This window comes from Rhinatrema bivittatum, chromosome 13 (genome assembly GCF_901001135.1).
Source record: "Rhinatrema bivittatum chromosome 13, aRhiBiv1.1, whole genome shotgun sequence".
Classification (NCBI taxonomy): Eukaryota; Metazoa; Chordata; class Amphibia; order Gymnophiona; family Rhinatrematidae; genus Rhinatrema; species Rhinatrema bivittatum.
The window spans coordinates 24,929,779-24,947,345 of NC_042627.1; the positions used below are offsets into that span (position 1 = coordinate 24,929,779).

General features: G+C 38.0%; 1 protein-coding gene across 7 annotated transcripts in view; it reads right to left on the bottom strand.

Annotated features, from left to right (window-relative positions):
• Nucleotides 1-17,567, bottom strand: part of CSNK1G1 (casein kinase 1 gamma 1) — a 251,138-nt gene that overhangs the window by 130,118 nt on the left and 103,453 nt on the right. For all 7 annotated transcript variants that reach the window (XM_029574623.1, XM_029574617.1, XM_029574619.1 and 4 more), the window contains one exon: nucleotides 3,702-4,173. In XM_029574623.1, the coding sequence (XP_029430483.1) occupies nucleotides 3,702-3,882 (181 nt within the window). In that variant the 5' untranslated portion in view covers nucleotides 3,883-4,173. The remainder of the gene's footprint in view (nucleotides 1-3,701; nucleotides 4,174-17,567) is intronic.

Consider the following 17,567-nt stretch of genomic DNA (forward strand, 5'->3'; position numbering starts at 1 on the left):
GTCTAGCTCCATCTCTCTGGAATTCATTAGCAAAAGAAACACAACCTAGTGAAGATTTTAGCTTCTGAAAAGCTTGTAAAACCTGGTTATTTGCACTCTAAGATGCAGGAGTGGCTCGTTTTGGACTTCCCCCACGCCTAAGGCTATGCGTTCGGTACAGCTCTGTTACAAATGATTTTGCTGTGTCCTACGTCCTGAACTGCCTGTAAATATATATTCTCGCCAGGCTTCCTGATACCCGACTCTGGATCATGACATAATACTTAAGTAATAAAGTCTGACAGGGTGTAAATAGATGCACTTCACTGAGACACTCAATTAACAGCTGACCAAGGGTTGCGTTGTAGCTAAATCCTTACACAAACATCCATCTACATCATCATATGGAAAGCCAGAACTTATACAGCTATTTCTGAAGCATTTGTGTGTGTGGCACAAGAACTATGATGTAAGCTCACACCTCTTCCTCTCAAACAACAATAGTAAGAAACTGATAGAGAGATTCAAATATCTGAAAGATAGTATTAATGCATAGGTAGAAAACCTTTCACTGGAAAGAATGTTCTGGAAGTATGGGTCATGATCAGATTGCTCCAAGGGGGTAGACTAAGGAGCAACATCAGAAAATGTTTTTTTTTTTCACAGATGGGATGATGGATGAAGGCTAAAACAGCCTGTGTGTTGGAATTTCCAGAATGAATTGCAAACTGGGAAATATGAAATGACAGAAATCCTAGTGGAAATGCAGGAACCCATATGGCAGAGTATCTGGGAGACTGACTGCGATGATAGAACTAAATTAGCAATTCTATCTGGCAGGTTAAAGAGCAGAGCTGAAACAGAGGTGCTCACGTAACCAGGTCTGTCTGAAAGGCTACACACGCCTCATGTCAACTGGAGTGTGGCAGGGTAATCTTCTGGAGGAACCATGGTTACCTAGGATGTTTGGGCAATGGCCATGCTGGTGTACTGGCTGTTTGGATTATTGCTGGGCCTTGTGGTTAAGCATAGGAGGGAAGGGGTACTAACTGAATTAGACAGGGGAACATGCATCCTCTTTTTCTCAGAAGGATGGAGTACAAAGGAGGAAGACAAAAAGCTATCTTAGATAAAGAGTAATATCCTAGAAGCAGTCCAACTGCACAAATGACAGCTGTGATATATCCTTGGCAGTGTGGACAGGAATAAATAGACAGACTGAATGGGCAGTCTGGTCTTTTTCTGCCAAATAACTGTTCTTCTACATATAATAAGCTATGGGTCAGGGTTGTAAACAGAATGTGGATACAAATTTCGCAAAAAACATACTAAAAGCCAGACTTCTTGCTAGTAGGAAAAACCTTTGCTAAATCAGGCATAAGTACCTTGCAGCAGAGCAACATCCAGCCAAATATTGCTATGATAAATTAATAGCATGCCTCTTTAGAAGCACTTTGACCTAGCTGACTAGGCTGAAATACTATCCAGGACTGCAAAGCCTTGAAATATAGAGCTATAGCCCTCGGGAAGAAATAATCAGTTTCAATTAAAAAGTTATTTGCTCTAAAATTAGGAACTTGCCATATATCCCACTTGTCTTCTCGCTCCCTGCTGAGCCTACCATGATCACCCTGCAAAAGCATGCAGCATCCTTACAAGCTCCACAGGAGGTCCACTGCCCCAGGAAGGAACAACAGATTTTTTGACTCATGGAAAGGCTTATATTTGAGAATACAACTAAGGAGATATAGCACCATATACACACACAGGAGGAGAAAATATGTCAACACTATACATTTGCAGATAACCTTATCAAAATGTTGAGTTGGCTAAAATGCTAACTTGAAATACTGCTAAATATATCAGCATCCCAATTTACTTCCCCAATTTATTATTAAAGAAAGCTTTGAAATATCTGTTCTAATTGCTAGCTGGAATACTCATACTTTACAAAAGCCTTTGAAGGTAAAAACAGAGCTATACATCTTTGGCTGAGCATTTAACAGAAGTAGCTTTTGAATTTGCTCTTGAACTTTTTTTTTTTTTTTTTTAAATAGCTCATTTGCCATATCTACTATTTCTGTTTCACACCATCACTGCTCTGCATGACAAACTTATGGCACCAAACCCTAGTTCTGAACTGTCATCAACAGTCTGGTTTTCAGACTAAACAAGACAGAACCGAACCATTAACACAAGAGCTACAGCATGAATATTCACCGTGGACAGTGGGAAAACCAGGCTTTTGAGGACCAGCGATTGATAGCTAAGTTGCAGAGTATTTGGTGAGCCCTTTACATTTACATATTTTTGATCATGAAGAGACACCTTTGCAAGCTTTGATCTCTGTCATGTTTATGTATCTCACAGCTACCACAGTACAAGTGCTACTGTAATGCAAAACTGGTTTTATACATAAATATGTACAAAATAAATGGTTGCTAAAGCAACTCAGTAGTTCCTATTGTGCCAAGGTATATGATTACCACCCATTTTAACTATTAGCAGCAGCTAGATGTAGTACTCTGTTTTACTACTAGGAAATATGAATTTAAAAACATGCTTTCAAACTAATATTCAGTTTCTTATTTTGTTTTCTGCCTCCCTCAAGATTCTATAGTCAGGCTAGAATACAAAATAAGAGTTCTGTCTAATAAAAAAACCCCCACCTCAGAACTCTTATTTCACATCAAATGTCTGGTTCAAGTTAATGTTCTGTTTTTTTGACTCTGTGGCAATGTCTTTAAAAATAAACTGCATGCTCTAAGATCCATTGTATCAGTAATTAATCAGTTATTTATTTATTTATTGTTATACCGAGTTTCATGATAGGCATCACATCAACCCGGTTTACAAATAACAAGGAGTGTAAAGCATAATGTAACGTAAAAAACAATATTTTCAATAAGAACCTTGAACTTTAAATACAGTGAATCAGAAAAAGGGAGAGGGAAAGTTACAAAAAACAAGGAAAATAAACTTGGGATGGAAGGGGAGAAATTGAACAGCACAATATTTACATTTCAGCCTATTGATACATTAGAATAGCAAGTGAAAAAAAAATACTTCTTTCATCAGGATAGTGAAGGAGACTGGACCACATTTCAGGGAAATGGTCACAGTGTGACAGAAGCTTTCAGCCCACTCAGGTCTGTGGTGTCTGTCCAGTTCTAGGAGCCATAGCAGAAGCATTCACATGGACTCCTGTCAGATTTCTAGCAATGTATGAAATCTGCTGCATGCCTTGTCACAGACTTGTGACAAAGACAGTGGGAAAAAAGTACACAGTACAATCTTGAAGCACAAATCAACCACTGGCCTTGAGAAAAGAATATTAATCTTGAAAGATACACAGAAGAAATGGGTTGGTCTAATAAAAAGTTAACACTATTTCTAGATATTTTCTTAGAATTAAAGAGGAAAACTGGAAGGGAGGTTTGGTGGGTTGGTAAATAAAGGATTCATAATTACAATTTTTAATGAAGTCATATTTGTAAAATGGGCTGTGGCCTCTGTATTTGTATATTCACTCTCTATGTCTGAAGTACAAGAGAAAAGTGGTAGCTCATATGAATTATGTATTGATTTACCAGCGCTTTAACCTGCTTTTCCAAAATGAAATTCCATCTAAAGTGGCACACAAAATGCAATATAGCAATAATTATAAAGCAAAAAACAATCCACATATAAACTTCTAGACACTTAAATTACCAAGTACTTACCTAATCTGAGCTCTCCAAAATTTCCACATCCTATTTTCTTGCCGACTCTGAAGTTGGGTCCTACCATAAGAACGCCAGACGATGTTGTTGAGCTGGAAGGACGTGAACTATGGCCACTCCTCACTGGCAATGCTTTAGTTGCCCTCTGCCTTTCATCTTTCTCCCTATTGGAATGGTCCATGATCTTACAAAACAAAACCCCTGCCAGAAAAACTGGCAGAGTCCTTCGTTTGAACGCTCGTCTTCCAAAAGGATATCGATCTCTTTCTCTCTCTCTATATATATATTATTTAAGATATATATAATCCAACAGGATCCAAATGGCTCACTTTGTGTGTAAGATTCAACAACAATCAAAGAATTGATTGGCGTTTCCTTGAAAGCATATCCAGTTTGCTTAGTGGATCTTCATTACATATAAATTTCATCGACTAGCTCCTTAAATCATCCAAAACGAAAGACCCACCGAGCCCTAGAAGAAAAAGTAAATATTTTAAAATGATGAAATGACATATTAAGAGAGAAAAAAAAAATCAACACAACTTCTAGTCTCCAAACGATGCCCTTTATCAGATGTTATACAATATAAGATCTAAGTGCTGAAAAAGTTGTACACCTGGCTGGAAAGCAATCCAGTCTGACAGGAAGGCAGTCTTGGCCTGAAGTAAAGCATGAAAGGAGATGTACTAGTTACAGGTTTTCTGCTTCAAAAGAGCTTAGGCTTCCACAGCCAGCGTTTTGGAAAGCATGAAAATTATTACAGAGATGAAACAGCTTTTGGAGAACTGCTAGAAAAAAAATGAGACTCTAGGTAGAAAGAAACCTTGGCTTTGATGAGAGTGACAGCAAGACAGACATTACAAATGAAAATCTAATCTGATTGGGGATTTTTTTGGATGAAAACGTAAGCATAATTTTAGAGACTGTATTTTACATCCTCTCATAAGAAGCCTCTTTAGGACACCGACATTTCTGGTGAGTGCCTTACATTCCCCAAGTCCTTTGTGGGATTTTTCCTCTATTTTGTATTGCTCTAACCTTAATCTAGGATCACCCTGGATACATTTTTATAAAACACAAGCCACCAAAATCAAATTATTTTGTTGCATATTTTACTGCAATGTATTTGCCATCCTTGCTAATTAGTGAATATAATAAGTAACATGTCTTTTACCTGATTTCTCAACCTGGTTGCTACTACAGACCTCTACATTGTCTAATTCATGCTTACTCTCTTTGGCACTTGGACACTCCGAGCAGGTTTCCACAGCCTTCTCTGAAACTTAATGCAGCCATACCATTGATGTTATGGCTGCTTCTTGCTAGTTGCCACAGTCTTTGTGGAAGCCTAATTCATATAGGAAAACTGGTCCCAATCACATTAATTCCTTCACTAGGCTGACAACTGTTGGCATTTATAAAACTACATATGCCCCTTCTACACCCCGGAGCAACCAAGACTGAGAGACTACACGAGACAAAACCAATCAACTTGGAACATGGACAATGAAAGAGAAATACCAGTGAAACAAATCACAGTCTGCCTAAACAAAGATAAATATGGAAAAAGCTTTTCACTTAACAGACATAAACATACAATAAAAGAGTGAAAAGAAAAACTCACATAGCAACCTTATACAGATAAAAAGGACCAACAATTCAAATAAATCCACCATAAACAATGTTAATGTTAACATTCTTACTAGTAAATGCACAATCAGTAGCAAAAAAGTTCCCACTCGTCACAGACCTGCTATATGACAATAAACCAAACTTCATTGCAATAACCGAATCATGGCTAAAAAAAATCAGATATAGTTCTAAAAAATCAAATAGCACATATAAATTATGAAGTTGTCTCAGTACCCAGAATAAATAAGCGAGGAGGTGGCCTCTTATTAATTATTGAAAAAACCTTTAAATGTAAATTAATCCCAATAACTCCCCCTACAAATCATGAAATCGCCATCTTTGACACTAACAACATACAAATATGCCTCATTTACTATCCACCCACCGTCCTCAAATTAAATCTCACCATTATTGAGTTTCTTACAACACACTTAAACATATCTAAACCTCCATAGTGCTAAGCGACTTTAATCTTCACATGGACGTCCACCCGTTAACTGATACATGCCAGACACTGTTAGACACTATAACAGCATTAGGTTTCTCATTAATAACAGACAATTCAACACACAAAGCGGAACACTCTCTCGATCTCACCTTCATCAACCACAAATGTTTAGAACATGTTAAAACTGAATACACTCAAATACCTTGGGTCAGACCATTTCCTGCTTCATTCCAACGTTAAATTCCTTAAACCACAAACAAATCTAAACCATAAACCTATAGAATTCAAGTACCGTCCACCCTATAATATTGAAAAACTAAGAGACAAACTAGAGGAAAAACTCACAAATATTAACTACAATAACTGCAACTCCGCAACGGAAGCATGGTTCAACTCAACCAAAAGGATAGCAAATGAAATAAACCCCAAAGTAATGTATAAAAAAGAAGCGAAACAAGATAATCCCTGGCACAACGAAAAAGTAAAAGATGCAAAAAGAACTCAGGAAAAACAGAGAAAAAAATGGAGAAAACTCAAAACCACCAAAACCCTATCCAAATTCAGAAAACATCTTGCCTTTTACAAAAATTTAATTCTGACCATTAAAAAAAAGAATACTACAGCAACAAAATTGAGAAGTTCGCTAACAACACAAGAACCTTATTCTCCATAGTAGCAAATCTCACCAATGACAAACAAGAATCACCCCTAAGTCTACCAGAATCAAAATGCAACGAAATAGCTAAATTCTTCAGCGACAAAATTACAGACTTAAGATCCAAACTGCCAAACACCAAACAAGAAATTAAATTACAAAAAAGAGACATTACTCAATGGACCTCATTCACTGAAATATCAGAGCTAGAAGTAGAATCCATACTAAAAAAATCTAAACCCGGCTCCACACAAAATCGACAATACCAACATTTGACATTAAAAAAGCAGCCACAGTCTCCCCAACCTTAGCTAAGATTATAAATCTATCCCTAAAAGAAGGAACAATGCCAGATATACTAAAAGGAGCAATTATAAAACCAATCATAAAGAAAAAAAAACAGTGACCCCCTGATCCTAAACAACTACCGTCCAGTCTCAAATCTACCCTTATTAGCCAAATTAATAGAAAAAACAGTACAGAAACAACTAGCAGAACACCTTGGTAACAATAACTTACTATATCCATCACAACATGGATTTCGCAAACACTACAATACCGAAACACTACTCCTCTCACTTACACACAATATCCTAAGAGGTTTTGATAGTGGAAAACAATACATTCTAATAATGTTAGACTTAGCAGCCTTTGACACAGTAAACCATAAAATTCTACTAAAAAGACTAGAAGAGATTGGACTACACAACGAAACAATTAAATGGTTCTGCTCATATCTAAAAAAACAGGTTCTTTCAAGTTCAGATCAACAACACACTATCAGACAAATTCAATCTTGAAACAGGTATACCTCAGGGATCAGCCTTGTCCGCAACCCTTTTTAACATATATATGCTTCCATTATGCCATCTACTAGCAGGATTAGGAATCATACATTACATCTATGCAGATGATATTCAATTAATTCTACCAATAGACGACTCAATAGAAAAAAAAACCATTAAACCTAGCTAACATGTACCTAGACATCATAAAAACAACTACTAAACCGAATGGAACTAGTGACCAATATTGAAAAAACAGAATTTCTACACTTAGAAAGAAAAAAATATCGAAATCATTCAAACCCCAATTATACTCCAAAATAACTAGAAAATAGGTTCCTTACTTTTTTTCTCTAGTTCTAAGAATAATAATGGACCCCCAAAATTAATCTAAAACATCACATATCGCTAAAAGTAAAAGAAGGCTATGCTAAATTCATGATCCTCAGAAAACTTAAACCATTACTAACTCTTGCAGATTTCAGAACAGTGCTTCAGGCACTAGTTTTCGCCAGTACCGATTATTGTAATGCACTTTTTCTAGGACTCCAAAATATAACAATAAGACCACTTCAAATTCTACAAAACACAGCAGCGAGAATACTAACTGGAAAAAGAAGAGGAGACCATATAACTGAAACGCTGGCCAAACTTCACTGGCTACCCATAGAACAAAGAATAAAATACAAAGCACTATGCACCATTCATAAACTAATACATGATGAAAAAGCAGACTGGCTAAACACCGCACTACGGGTACACGTACCACACAGGAACCTTTGCTCAGCAAACAAAGCTCTCTTAACCATTCCCTCAGTCAAGACAGCGAGACTAACACAGGTAAGAGAGAGGGCACTGTCTTTAGCAGGACCCACACTCTGGATCACAATGCCTTTGGAGATCAGATTACAGAGAGACCCCAAAACATTCAAGAGAAGTCTAAAGACATGGCTTTTTAAACAAGCCTTTTATAAAGAGACCGGAGAATAGAAAATACACTGGAATAAACAGAAGAGCACCGGCACACAGCACTATTCTCATAAATGTGCATTACAATATTTTAACATTGAGTACACAATAAATGTAATATAACACAGTAAATGTGATTTTTTTTGACCTGTAAAAGTACCTTCTAGGTACACCCGGCCAGAACCTACATCACTAAACATTTGTACGTATTTTTATGATTTAATGTACTGAAACTTAATGGCACCGGTTAGAATGTACTACAGTACGCTTACTCCAAACTTACTTATGTGCCTACATGTAAACCATTGCGATGGTATATAACTTAGCGATGGTATAGAAAAGACTTTAAATAAACATATCTTTCCATAGTAATGAATATTACAGACAATGGAAAGAGACATTACCAGAAGAATTCAGCATTTTAAAAAAAATCTTACTTTCTTGTATAAAATATCCTCAGAAGCAAAACCTAATGGGAAAACAATATGCTATTCAGGAATGACTGCAGAAGTATGCAGGTAAGGGCTCTAAATTAAAAGGTATTGAACTCTGTATTGTATACAGGTCTCAAGCTCAACCTGGAAGACTACATGGATACCATCTTTAATGATATTTGTGACTGCTAATGTATGAAAAGGGTAATTGCTTACCTGTAAATGCTGTTCTCTAGGCAGTAGTTCAATAGAGATAATACTGTGGGTTACATGATCTACTGCATCTATGGGCAGGTGTTTCTCCCACACTTCACATGCCACCATAGGGGCATGAGAACAAGTATCCTTAGTTTCTGAGAGATGCAAGTAAGCATTAAAGGAAAAAAAAATTAACTCCTAAAAATGGTGAGTAGGTTTTATGATTAGCATATCTAATGGGAAGAACAGCAACTATAGGTAATTTCCCTTTCAAACAAGCACATTGGAAGGATTTACACACGTAGAAGTAGCATATATCATAAAGATTTTCCAAAATCCATTTATACACGAAAAATCCAGTTTTACATAAATAAGTCCTTTTGAAAATTGCCTCCACAAAAGGACCAACACGGTAAAAGAGTGAAAGCAACAACAAATAGTTTTTCTATTTTATGAATGTGTCCATTTAGAAAAACATGAAACTGGCAATTCTGGAAACATACAAAAGAAAACGGGCTACAGGACGGAGGGAAGAAAAAAAAAAAAAAAGCCTCTCGCATCTGCTAATTCTCTGCTAGTCTCGTCAGTGTGGACTTATATACGGTACAGCACCGCCTGCTGGCTCAACGGACCTATGCCAGACTTCCCCTGATACTGCTTCTCTCTCTCAGGATCCCCTTAGATGCTCCTCTACCCCGAGTGAGTGCTTCCCAAACTTCCTGCCTGCTTCTCCACCCCTCAGTTCTGAAAAGATGGGGAGCTAAAAGCCAGGGAAATTCCTGCAGAATTTAAAATTAAATCTCTTACCATCTCTTTCAAAGGGCTACAGAAAAGAAGGGACCTCTGAGGCACTCTCGCCTGTCATATGAGATATAATATATTTATTTTTAAACATGAACTGCGTTGGGTCCCCTTTAGGGAGAATAGAGCAAACCTGCTTACCTGTAACAGGTGCTCTTCATAGACAGCAGGACAAATCAGCCACACAAGTGGATGCTGTCATCTCATGGCACCCTACATGGAAAAGCTCTCACAGCTCAGAAAACTTCTGAGAATGCATGGGCGTTCCCATGCTGTCATCACCATGAGAGTATCCTCAGTGTTTGTAGTAAGCTAACCTTTAACTCTAAGGGAAGAAAGGTAGGACTGTGTGGCTGATTTGTTCTGCTGTCTATGGAGAATACCTCTTACAAATAAGCCACTGTTTTCTCCGTGGACAAGCAGAACAGTAAGCAGCCACAAAAGAAGGAACTACTATGATGAAGTTTACATGTATTTGTTATATTTTTATATCAGCATTGGAACATGCAACCCATGTTTTGTTAGAGATTTGAGAGAGAGTTAAAGGAATTTAACTTTTGAGATATAAACATTGAAAAATGTCAACAAAGAGCTAAAATAAGCATTTGAGAACCACATGGCCAAAACTGCTGTCTTGATGTGAAGTGTTTTCTGGGCCTGTAATGAATAGTGAAGGTGTGGACGATCAGCTGGCAGCCTTGCTGACATCGTCTACAAAACCAAGGCACAGATGGTCTCGGAAAGCTTCCATAGCCCTGACTTGATGGGCTTTTATCTTGCTTTGAAGTTGCTGCCCTGACTGTTCATAACAATAAGTGCAATCAAAAACCCACATGAAAAAAAGTTTTTGTAACCAATTATCCCTGTGTGACTGGGTTGAAGCAGGTCCTAAACTGTGGAACTCACTACCAGAGACAAATATGACTGATCCCAGAAAGAAAGATACTCAAACGTGAACTAAAAACTTGGCTATTTAAGAACACCTATAATCTACCTTAACTCTATTAGAATGCAGAGTCAACAATATCAAGAACAAAGAATATTAAATAATGAGAGAAGTATCTCATGACAACTCCGATATGTTTATGTAAATTACTAACCAAAATCACCATTCTATTAGCCCAATGTCCCATATCTTTAGTTAAGATATATAACATCCATGTAATTTCATATGACCCCCTTTTCTGTTATAGCAAAATGTGTTCCTCCAAAGTATATTATACCAAAGTATGTACTGACCTAAAGTATGAATGTTACTTTTGTAAACCATTGTCATCTTCACTTGGAACGACAGTATATAACAAATAAATAAATAGTTAAGACTTTCTGTAAGACTTTGTTCTCTCCCAATAGAACAAGCTCTTCTGCAGGCCCATGTATGAATAGTCTATTTTCCCTTACTGGAAAAAAATGCTGGCAATACAATGGACTGATTTAAGTGAAATGGACAGATCAGGTTGGGTAGCATTTACAACTTACTTACTCTGTGGGCATAAATTACAGCCTTCAAAAACAAAGCCTTCCAAGAAGAATTGTAATTCTGCTCTCACTAAAGACTCAAATGGAATGTCATGAACTGAGCAATAACTAGATTTAGATTCCAAGGATAACGAGGATCTGTACCCGGATGATTAAGATGGTTTAGGCTTTTCATATGGCAACTGTAGATTGCTGAGGGATAAGGATTTTTCCTGAATTCTGATGATATGCTCTTATAGCAGTAAGATGAACTGAGTTTAATTTTCAGTCCTCCGTGAACCATGAGTACCAGATAGAAAACCTTTTCCACTTCAGGTTGTAAGAGCATTTTCTTGGTGTGAGAATAACCTGACCGACTTCAGCAGGCAACTGCCCAGAAGAGACCGACTCAACGTCAAAAGCAGTCATGGCTAAAAGACTGAAGGATGCTTGTAAACCAAAAGACCAACAAGGTGCAAGAGTGAAAACAACTAAAACAGCTTTTCTATTTTAGGAAGTTTTGTCTTTATTTAGACAAACATAAAACTGTTTTGGAGATTGAAAGGCTATTTAAAAGACTGAAGGCTGGAATGAAGATTCCCATTACACTGAAAGATCAGGGATGGGAATATTCTCAATTTTATTGGCTGCTGAACAGCTTAAGCATCGAAGCCACTGAAACCAAATGTGACGTAGCCAAGAAGGGGCTAGCAAATCATTACACTTTTTTCTGTTCTCAACTTTGTAATTGTTTTAACTGTAACTGGAATCAGAGAGAACACAAAGGCGGCCTCAATTCCAAAGTATTGAAAAGATATCAGTCCCTAAACGGTTCTTTGCTGGCCTCCTGGAGCAGTAGATGGGAACCCTGCTGTTGCACAAGAGTTCTGTCTACAGTGCCCCAAAGCTGAAACCGTTCCTGCGCTATCTGATATTTTAATGATCATACATGTGGCTACGGTCAGAGGCTTAGGGTATTAGCTATTTGGTTTTGGTTCCCAGGGAGATAGACTGCTATCAGATACATGTTCCAGGAAATTGCCCATTTCCATAACTTAGACCTCTTGGCAACGATTGTTAAGAGCCTGTTCCCCCTGTTTGTAGATATAGAACACGGTTACTTGGTTATCTGTTTGGTTCAAACATCACTTTTTCCCTTAATATTAAAAAAAAAAAAAAAGCAGCTTTTAAGGCTGTTGAAGATTGTCCTCAGCTCTAGATGATTTATGCAGCACAATATTTCCTATGGAGCCCAAGCTCTTTGAGAACAAAGGTCATTCAAATGAACTTCCCCCATCCTTGGAGGGAAGCATCTGTGTTTACTGTGATTTGAAATGGAGGTTGATGAAAAAAAAAAAAAAAAAAATCTGACCCTTCAGATTTGCAGGATTATTCCAGCTACCAGAGAACAGATGAGAACACCGAGTTGTGTTTACTTTGTGGTTAAGTGCGAGTTCCACTGACACTAAGTGCCACTGAACCGGTCTCAAGTTGACTTGTGCAAAAAGGATAACATGGTCTGTTGCCAACACATGGCCCAACACCTTCAAGAAAAACCAGATAGGTACCTGTTTCCAAGCTCAAAGAATTAGGATTATTTTGGTCAGTTCTTGTACTCTTTGCTGAGGAAGGGTCTTGTGCCGCGAGATGGTAGAGATAGGCTCTAGGAAGTCTATTATGCAAGACCGCTCCAAATTCGATTTTGGGAAACTGATGATGAAACTTAGATTGAAGGATGCTCATCATACTGAGTGCGGAGGAATGAACTTCTTAAAGCATATGGCTGGATATGAGCCAATCATCTAAATTTGCAAAGACATTGTTCTTTCTGAAATGAGCAACAACTGCGAGTCAGTTTGTAAACACCCAGGGTACCAGAGGCCAAAAGGAAGAACCTGATATTGATCATGCTCATTAGCTATAGCATGATCAATAGAGCAACTTCCAAGTGAGCTTTGTGAACTGGGATGCGTATGAAAGCATCCATGAGATCCAAAATGCTTAACCATTCATTGATTTCTAATTGAAGGAGAATAGTTCCTGAAGAGTTCACCCGGAATGTCCCTGTTCTGTTTTCAGGTATTGAGATCTTAGAGTCAAAATGGAATAGAGGCCACATTTTCTTTGGAATAAGGAAGTATTTGGAGTAGAACTCTATGTTTCTTTGTGGAACTAGGATTGGCTCCATTGCATTTTCAGTAAGAAGGGCTGTCAGCTCTTCTTAGAAGAGTTGAAACTGTTCTGCACTTAGAGTGATTTCCTGAAGAATTGTTTGTGGGAGAGGATTTAGAATTCAAACAACCTTACTGTATAATTTTTTATAACCCAATGATCTGTTATTGCAGGGCTGAAATATTAAAGACTTTAGATCTAATCCTAGTCAAAAGCTAGGATTAGATCTGGACTGTGATTGGTGGAAAGGTTTGGGCTGTGTTCTGTCCCTAGCATATCGCCTGCTCTGCTGGTGGTGTAGGCAAGGCCTCTAAAAGGAATAGGTTTAGTACTTTCTTGTTCCAGAATAGTACAGTCTCCTATAATATTGATGTTGACTTTTCCTACTTGTACATGGTTATTCCGTCAACTCACAACAAGGATCTTTAAATGAGATTCACTGTAACTTTCTCTCCAAAAGGATTATTCCCTGCAATGGAGCATCTGCAAGTTTTTTGGTTTTTTTTTATGAAGGGCGTCTCATCCAGCTGGTGTCCAATAATCAGGCCTGATGCAACAAGGTGTGCACATTGTGCATGCGCTCACAGCTTTCTAGCAGCCGCATGCTCACAGCTTTCCTGCCTGCGCCCCCCCCCCCCCCCTTAATTGTAAGAAGGCCAGCAGAGCCGAAGGAAAGAGTAGTCCTCAGGGCTGCGGAGGAGCTCATCCCGCCACAGCATGAAGTGAAGAGGAAGATGGAGGGGGCCGCAGTGAGCTCATCCCACTGTGGCCCAGAGAAAGAAGGCCATGTGAGAATGTGTCTGAGGGAGAGAGAGGGAGTGTGTGAGAGAGCATAAGCATATACATGAGAGAATGAGAGTGAGAGAGAATGAGAGTGAGTAGATTGTGTGGCCCTAACTTTTTCTCCCCCAATATATGACAGTGTCAGGGTGACTGGAAATCAAAAAAGCCCAGGTAAGGAGAGCAGGAGATTTTTTTTAAATCCTTATTAGTTTTAATTATTGGGTGTAATTTGATGTTTCTGCTGTTTAGAATATTTTATTTTTTTGGGAGGGAGAAATATTAGAACATTTTAGCTATTGGATTGTTTTTTTTAAATTCATCAGATGTTTTGAAGTATTTTATTGGTATTTGGGAAATTTTGGATATTCTATTTGTTAACCAGTTTGACAAATTTATTCTTTTTATGACTATGATTTGACTATTATGATTGATTTCTTGATTTTATTATTTAATGTTTTATGAAGACTGGTAACGTTTCTGTTTTTCCATTGTTGCTCTGCTTATTGAGGCTGGCTTGTTGTGGGTTCCAGTTCAGTTCTTCTCTGGATGTTTCAGTTTATACTTTCTGGTCTCTAGTCTGTATTTGGTCAGGGTCTGTCTTTGTTCTGCATATGTGACTGAGGTGAGATTTTTCTGGCATGTAATTTCTGCATAAGGATTTATAGCAGCCTGGCTTGTTCTATTTTCCTAACAGGAGGTGCATTGATGATCTAGGGCCTGGTGTAATATGTGCAGTGTTACATTTTCATAGATAAGATTGTTACTGCTTGAGTGCTGGCTGTTAGGTTTGTTTTGATATGGGAGGTTTACTATATTGTAATAGAAATTCCATTTATTCATGGCTTTCTGAAGGCCAAGCCCACGACCAGCTCGCATTACAAAAAGTCTTATTTTAATTGTAAAAGAAAAAAAAAAAAAAAAAAAGACTGGTACGAAATACTTATGGGTGAATGATTAAGTTGAGAAGACCAGCGGTGACAGTTTAAGTCTCACGTATTTGGCTTGCTGACACCTGGACTTTACATGAATAAGATTTCTGGTGTTTTTGTATATTTGGGTCATGTTACTCTTATGTATTGCTGGTTATACAGTTTGAGCCACATTCATTCGCTTTCTTAGCTGTGTGAGTGATCCCTTTAATTGGAATAGCAACTGTTTTATGACCTGTATATATTTTAGTACCATGGTTCCCAAACCTGTCTTGGGGACCCCCCAGCCAATCGGGTTTTCATGATAACCGCAATGAATATGCATGAAGGAGATTTGCATGCAATGGAGGTAGTGTATGCAAATCTCTCTCATGCATATTCATTGCAGCTATCCTGAAAACCTGACTGGCTGGGAGTCCCTGGGACAGATTTAGGAATCTATTTAAGAGAACAAATATATCCTTCCTTGGTTCTGACTCTTCCTGTGAACTAAATGGAATTGAATGTGCCATCTTTTGGACACAGGCAGGATATGACATATCCTTCGGTGGAGATGTATTTCTGGGAGGCTGTGGACAGAGGTTCAATGGAAGTCCTGTGGACTCACCAGCATCCAAATGATATGACAGAAATATGATTGTGATTCTTCCTGCGAGTCAGATAACATTATAAAGTGGTTCTTCTGAGGCTGTTCTACCATTAGAGGAAGGGGACCTCAGAGCCTTCGCCTGAGATTCAGTGGGCATGAATTCTGGTTTCGATCGATATGGTAGAATAAGTAAATTGAATTTCAGATTTTGGTGCTAGAGACTCCAAAATGGGAGACATTTGTTTTAGCTTGGCTAGAGGAGGTAGAGAGCCTAGAATGTTAGTAAAATGGTTTTTAATGAAATGGAGTCACAATTTTCTCTCAAAGGCATAATTTTCTTGTTTGGCAGAGAACTAGAATCTGCATAGAACATTTAGATTCAAAATGAACCTCTGGTGGTGCCAAGAAGAATGCAATACCTTTGCCTTATGGCACCGTGAAATCTTTGTGCTAAAGTCGATGACACCAAAGGCACTCTCCTTTGCTTCGATGTGGTGGTAGCAGTACCTATTTATTTTAAAATATTTGTGTACTGCACTCTTCATGTTTGCCCAAAGCGGTTCTTAATGTACAACATACATAATTAAAATACATAATGAAACAGAAAAAAAAAACCAGAAAGAAAGTTACACCAAAAAATAAACCTAAAACTAGCCATGCACTGCAATGGGGATTCCAAAATCATCCTGCATGAGAAAGCAAGATAGCCAGGAACAGTGACATCCTTTAGAAAGTTACAGGATTTATGGCCTAGGAAAAATCAGGTTATCCAAAGGCCTGCTTAAACGAGAATTTCTTTTAAAATTCTTTTGGTCAGAGACCTCCTGCAAAGGGAGATCTCTGACCAAAACCTATCTTGGCTCCTGGTGGTTTAACAAAGGGCCTAACTTTTTTCCTCTTTACTGGAGGAGAAATGGCACCAAACGGTGAGACTTTTCAGACTCTGCCCTTTTTGTTGATCTGGAGGCTTGAGGAGACCTTAAGAATTCTTTTCATGTGTAGCTTCTAAATCTTCTGGCCTTGGGGGACATTAGAGTACAAGCAGCAGTTTGTTACACCAGGCCCGACTCCAAAGTGATCGCGTTAACTGGAAAGGTCATTTTGGAGAATAAACAGGAGCATCTTTTAAAATTAATTTGCTGTCTACCATAGTTAAGTGTGCCAAGGAGAGGTCAAAATCAATTATGAAATGAAAAGGTTTAGGTGCCTAAATTTGGGAGTAGGCTATTAAATTGATCCTTCTGAATATTTACAAGGGCCGAGTTCCTAAATTTGGGATCCTACAATACGAGTGGCTATGGGAAATGATTTAGCACGGGAGATAAAATGTGGGTGTTTAGCATTGATTTTCAGCACTAGGCATAGCACCCTAAAGTTAGGCACCTAAGCTAGGTTAAGTTAGGTTCCTTTTTTTCAGCTGAAAATTTAGGTACCTAAGTTTGATTAAAAATAGTTTCCTAACAGGTTTCTAAATTTAGGTGCTCAGCTTTTTTGAATATTGGGCTCTAATATTAACAAATGTTAAAAATATTTTTTTTTTTAGTTTTGTGAAAAGAAAAAACTGGAAAAGAATGTGCCAGATCACTTTTTTTTTTTTTTTTTTTAAGTTTGAGGCCACTTCTGGCAGAGATCCCACACACCACTGACTTAGTTGAACCTGCAGCAGAGTCACAGGCCATCTCTGCCAGTGCTATCAAAGCCATAGGATCTCTGTACGCCCAGCAGTTTTTTCCTATATTGTCAGGACCTCTTTCCAGTTGCTGAGCCCACTTCACCCTAGCTTTGGACATATATGCTGAAGACAACTGCAATATGGTCCTAATAAGTTCCAAAACCCTTTCTAGAACTGTTTACATTATCATTCAAGGATGCTGTTCACTCTATACTAATAGTCATGAGTGCCTTAATAATCTAGATATGTACTACCCATCTCAAGGACTGAGACCCAATGGCCCATTGTAGTTTGATCCCCCTGACAAGACATTTCAGAATGGCACCTTTATAGAGAATGGA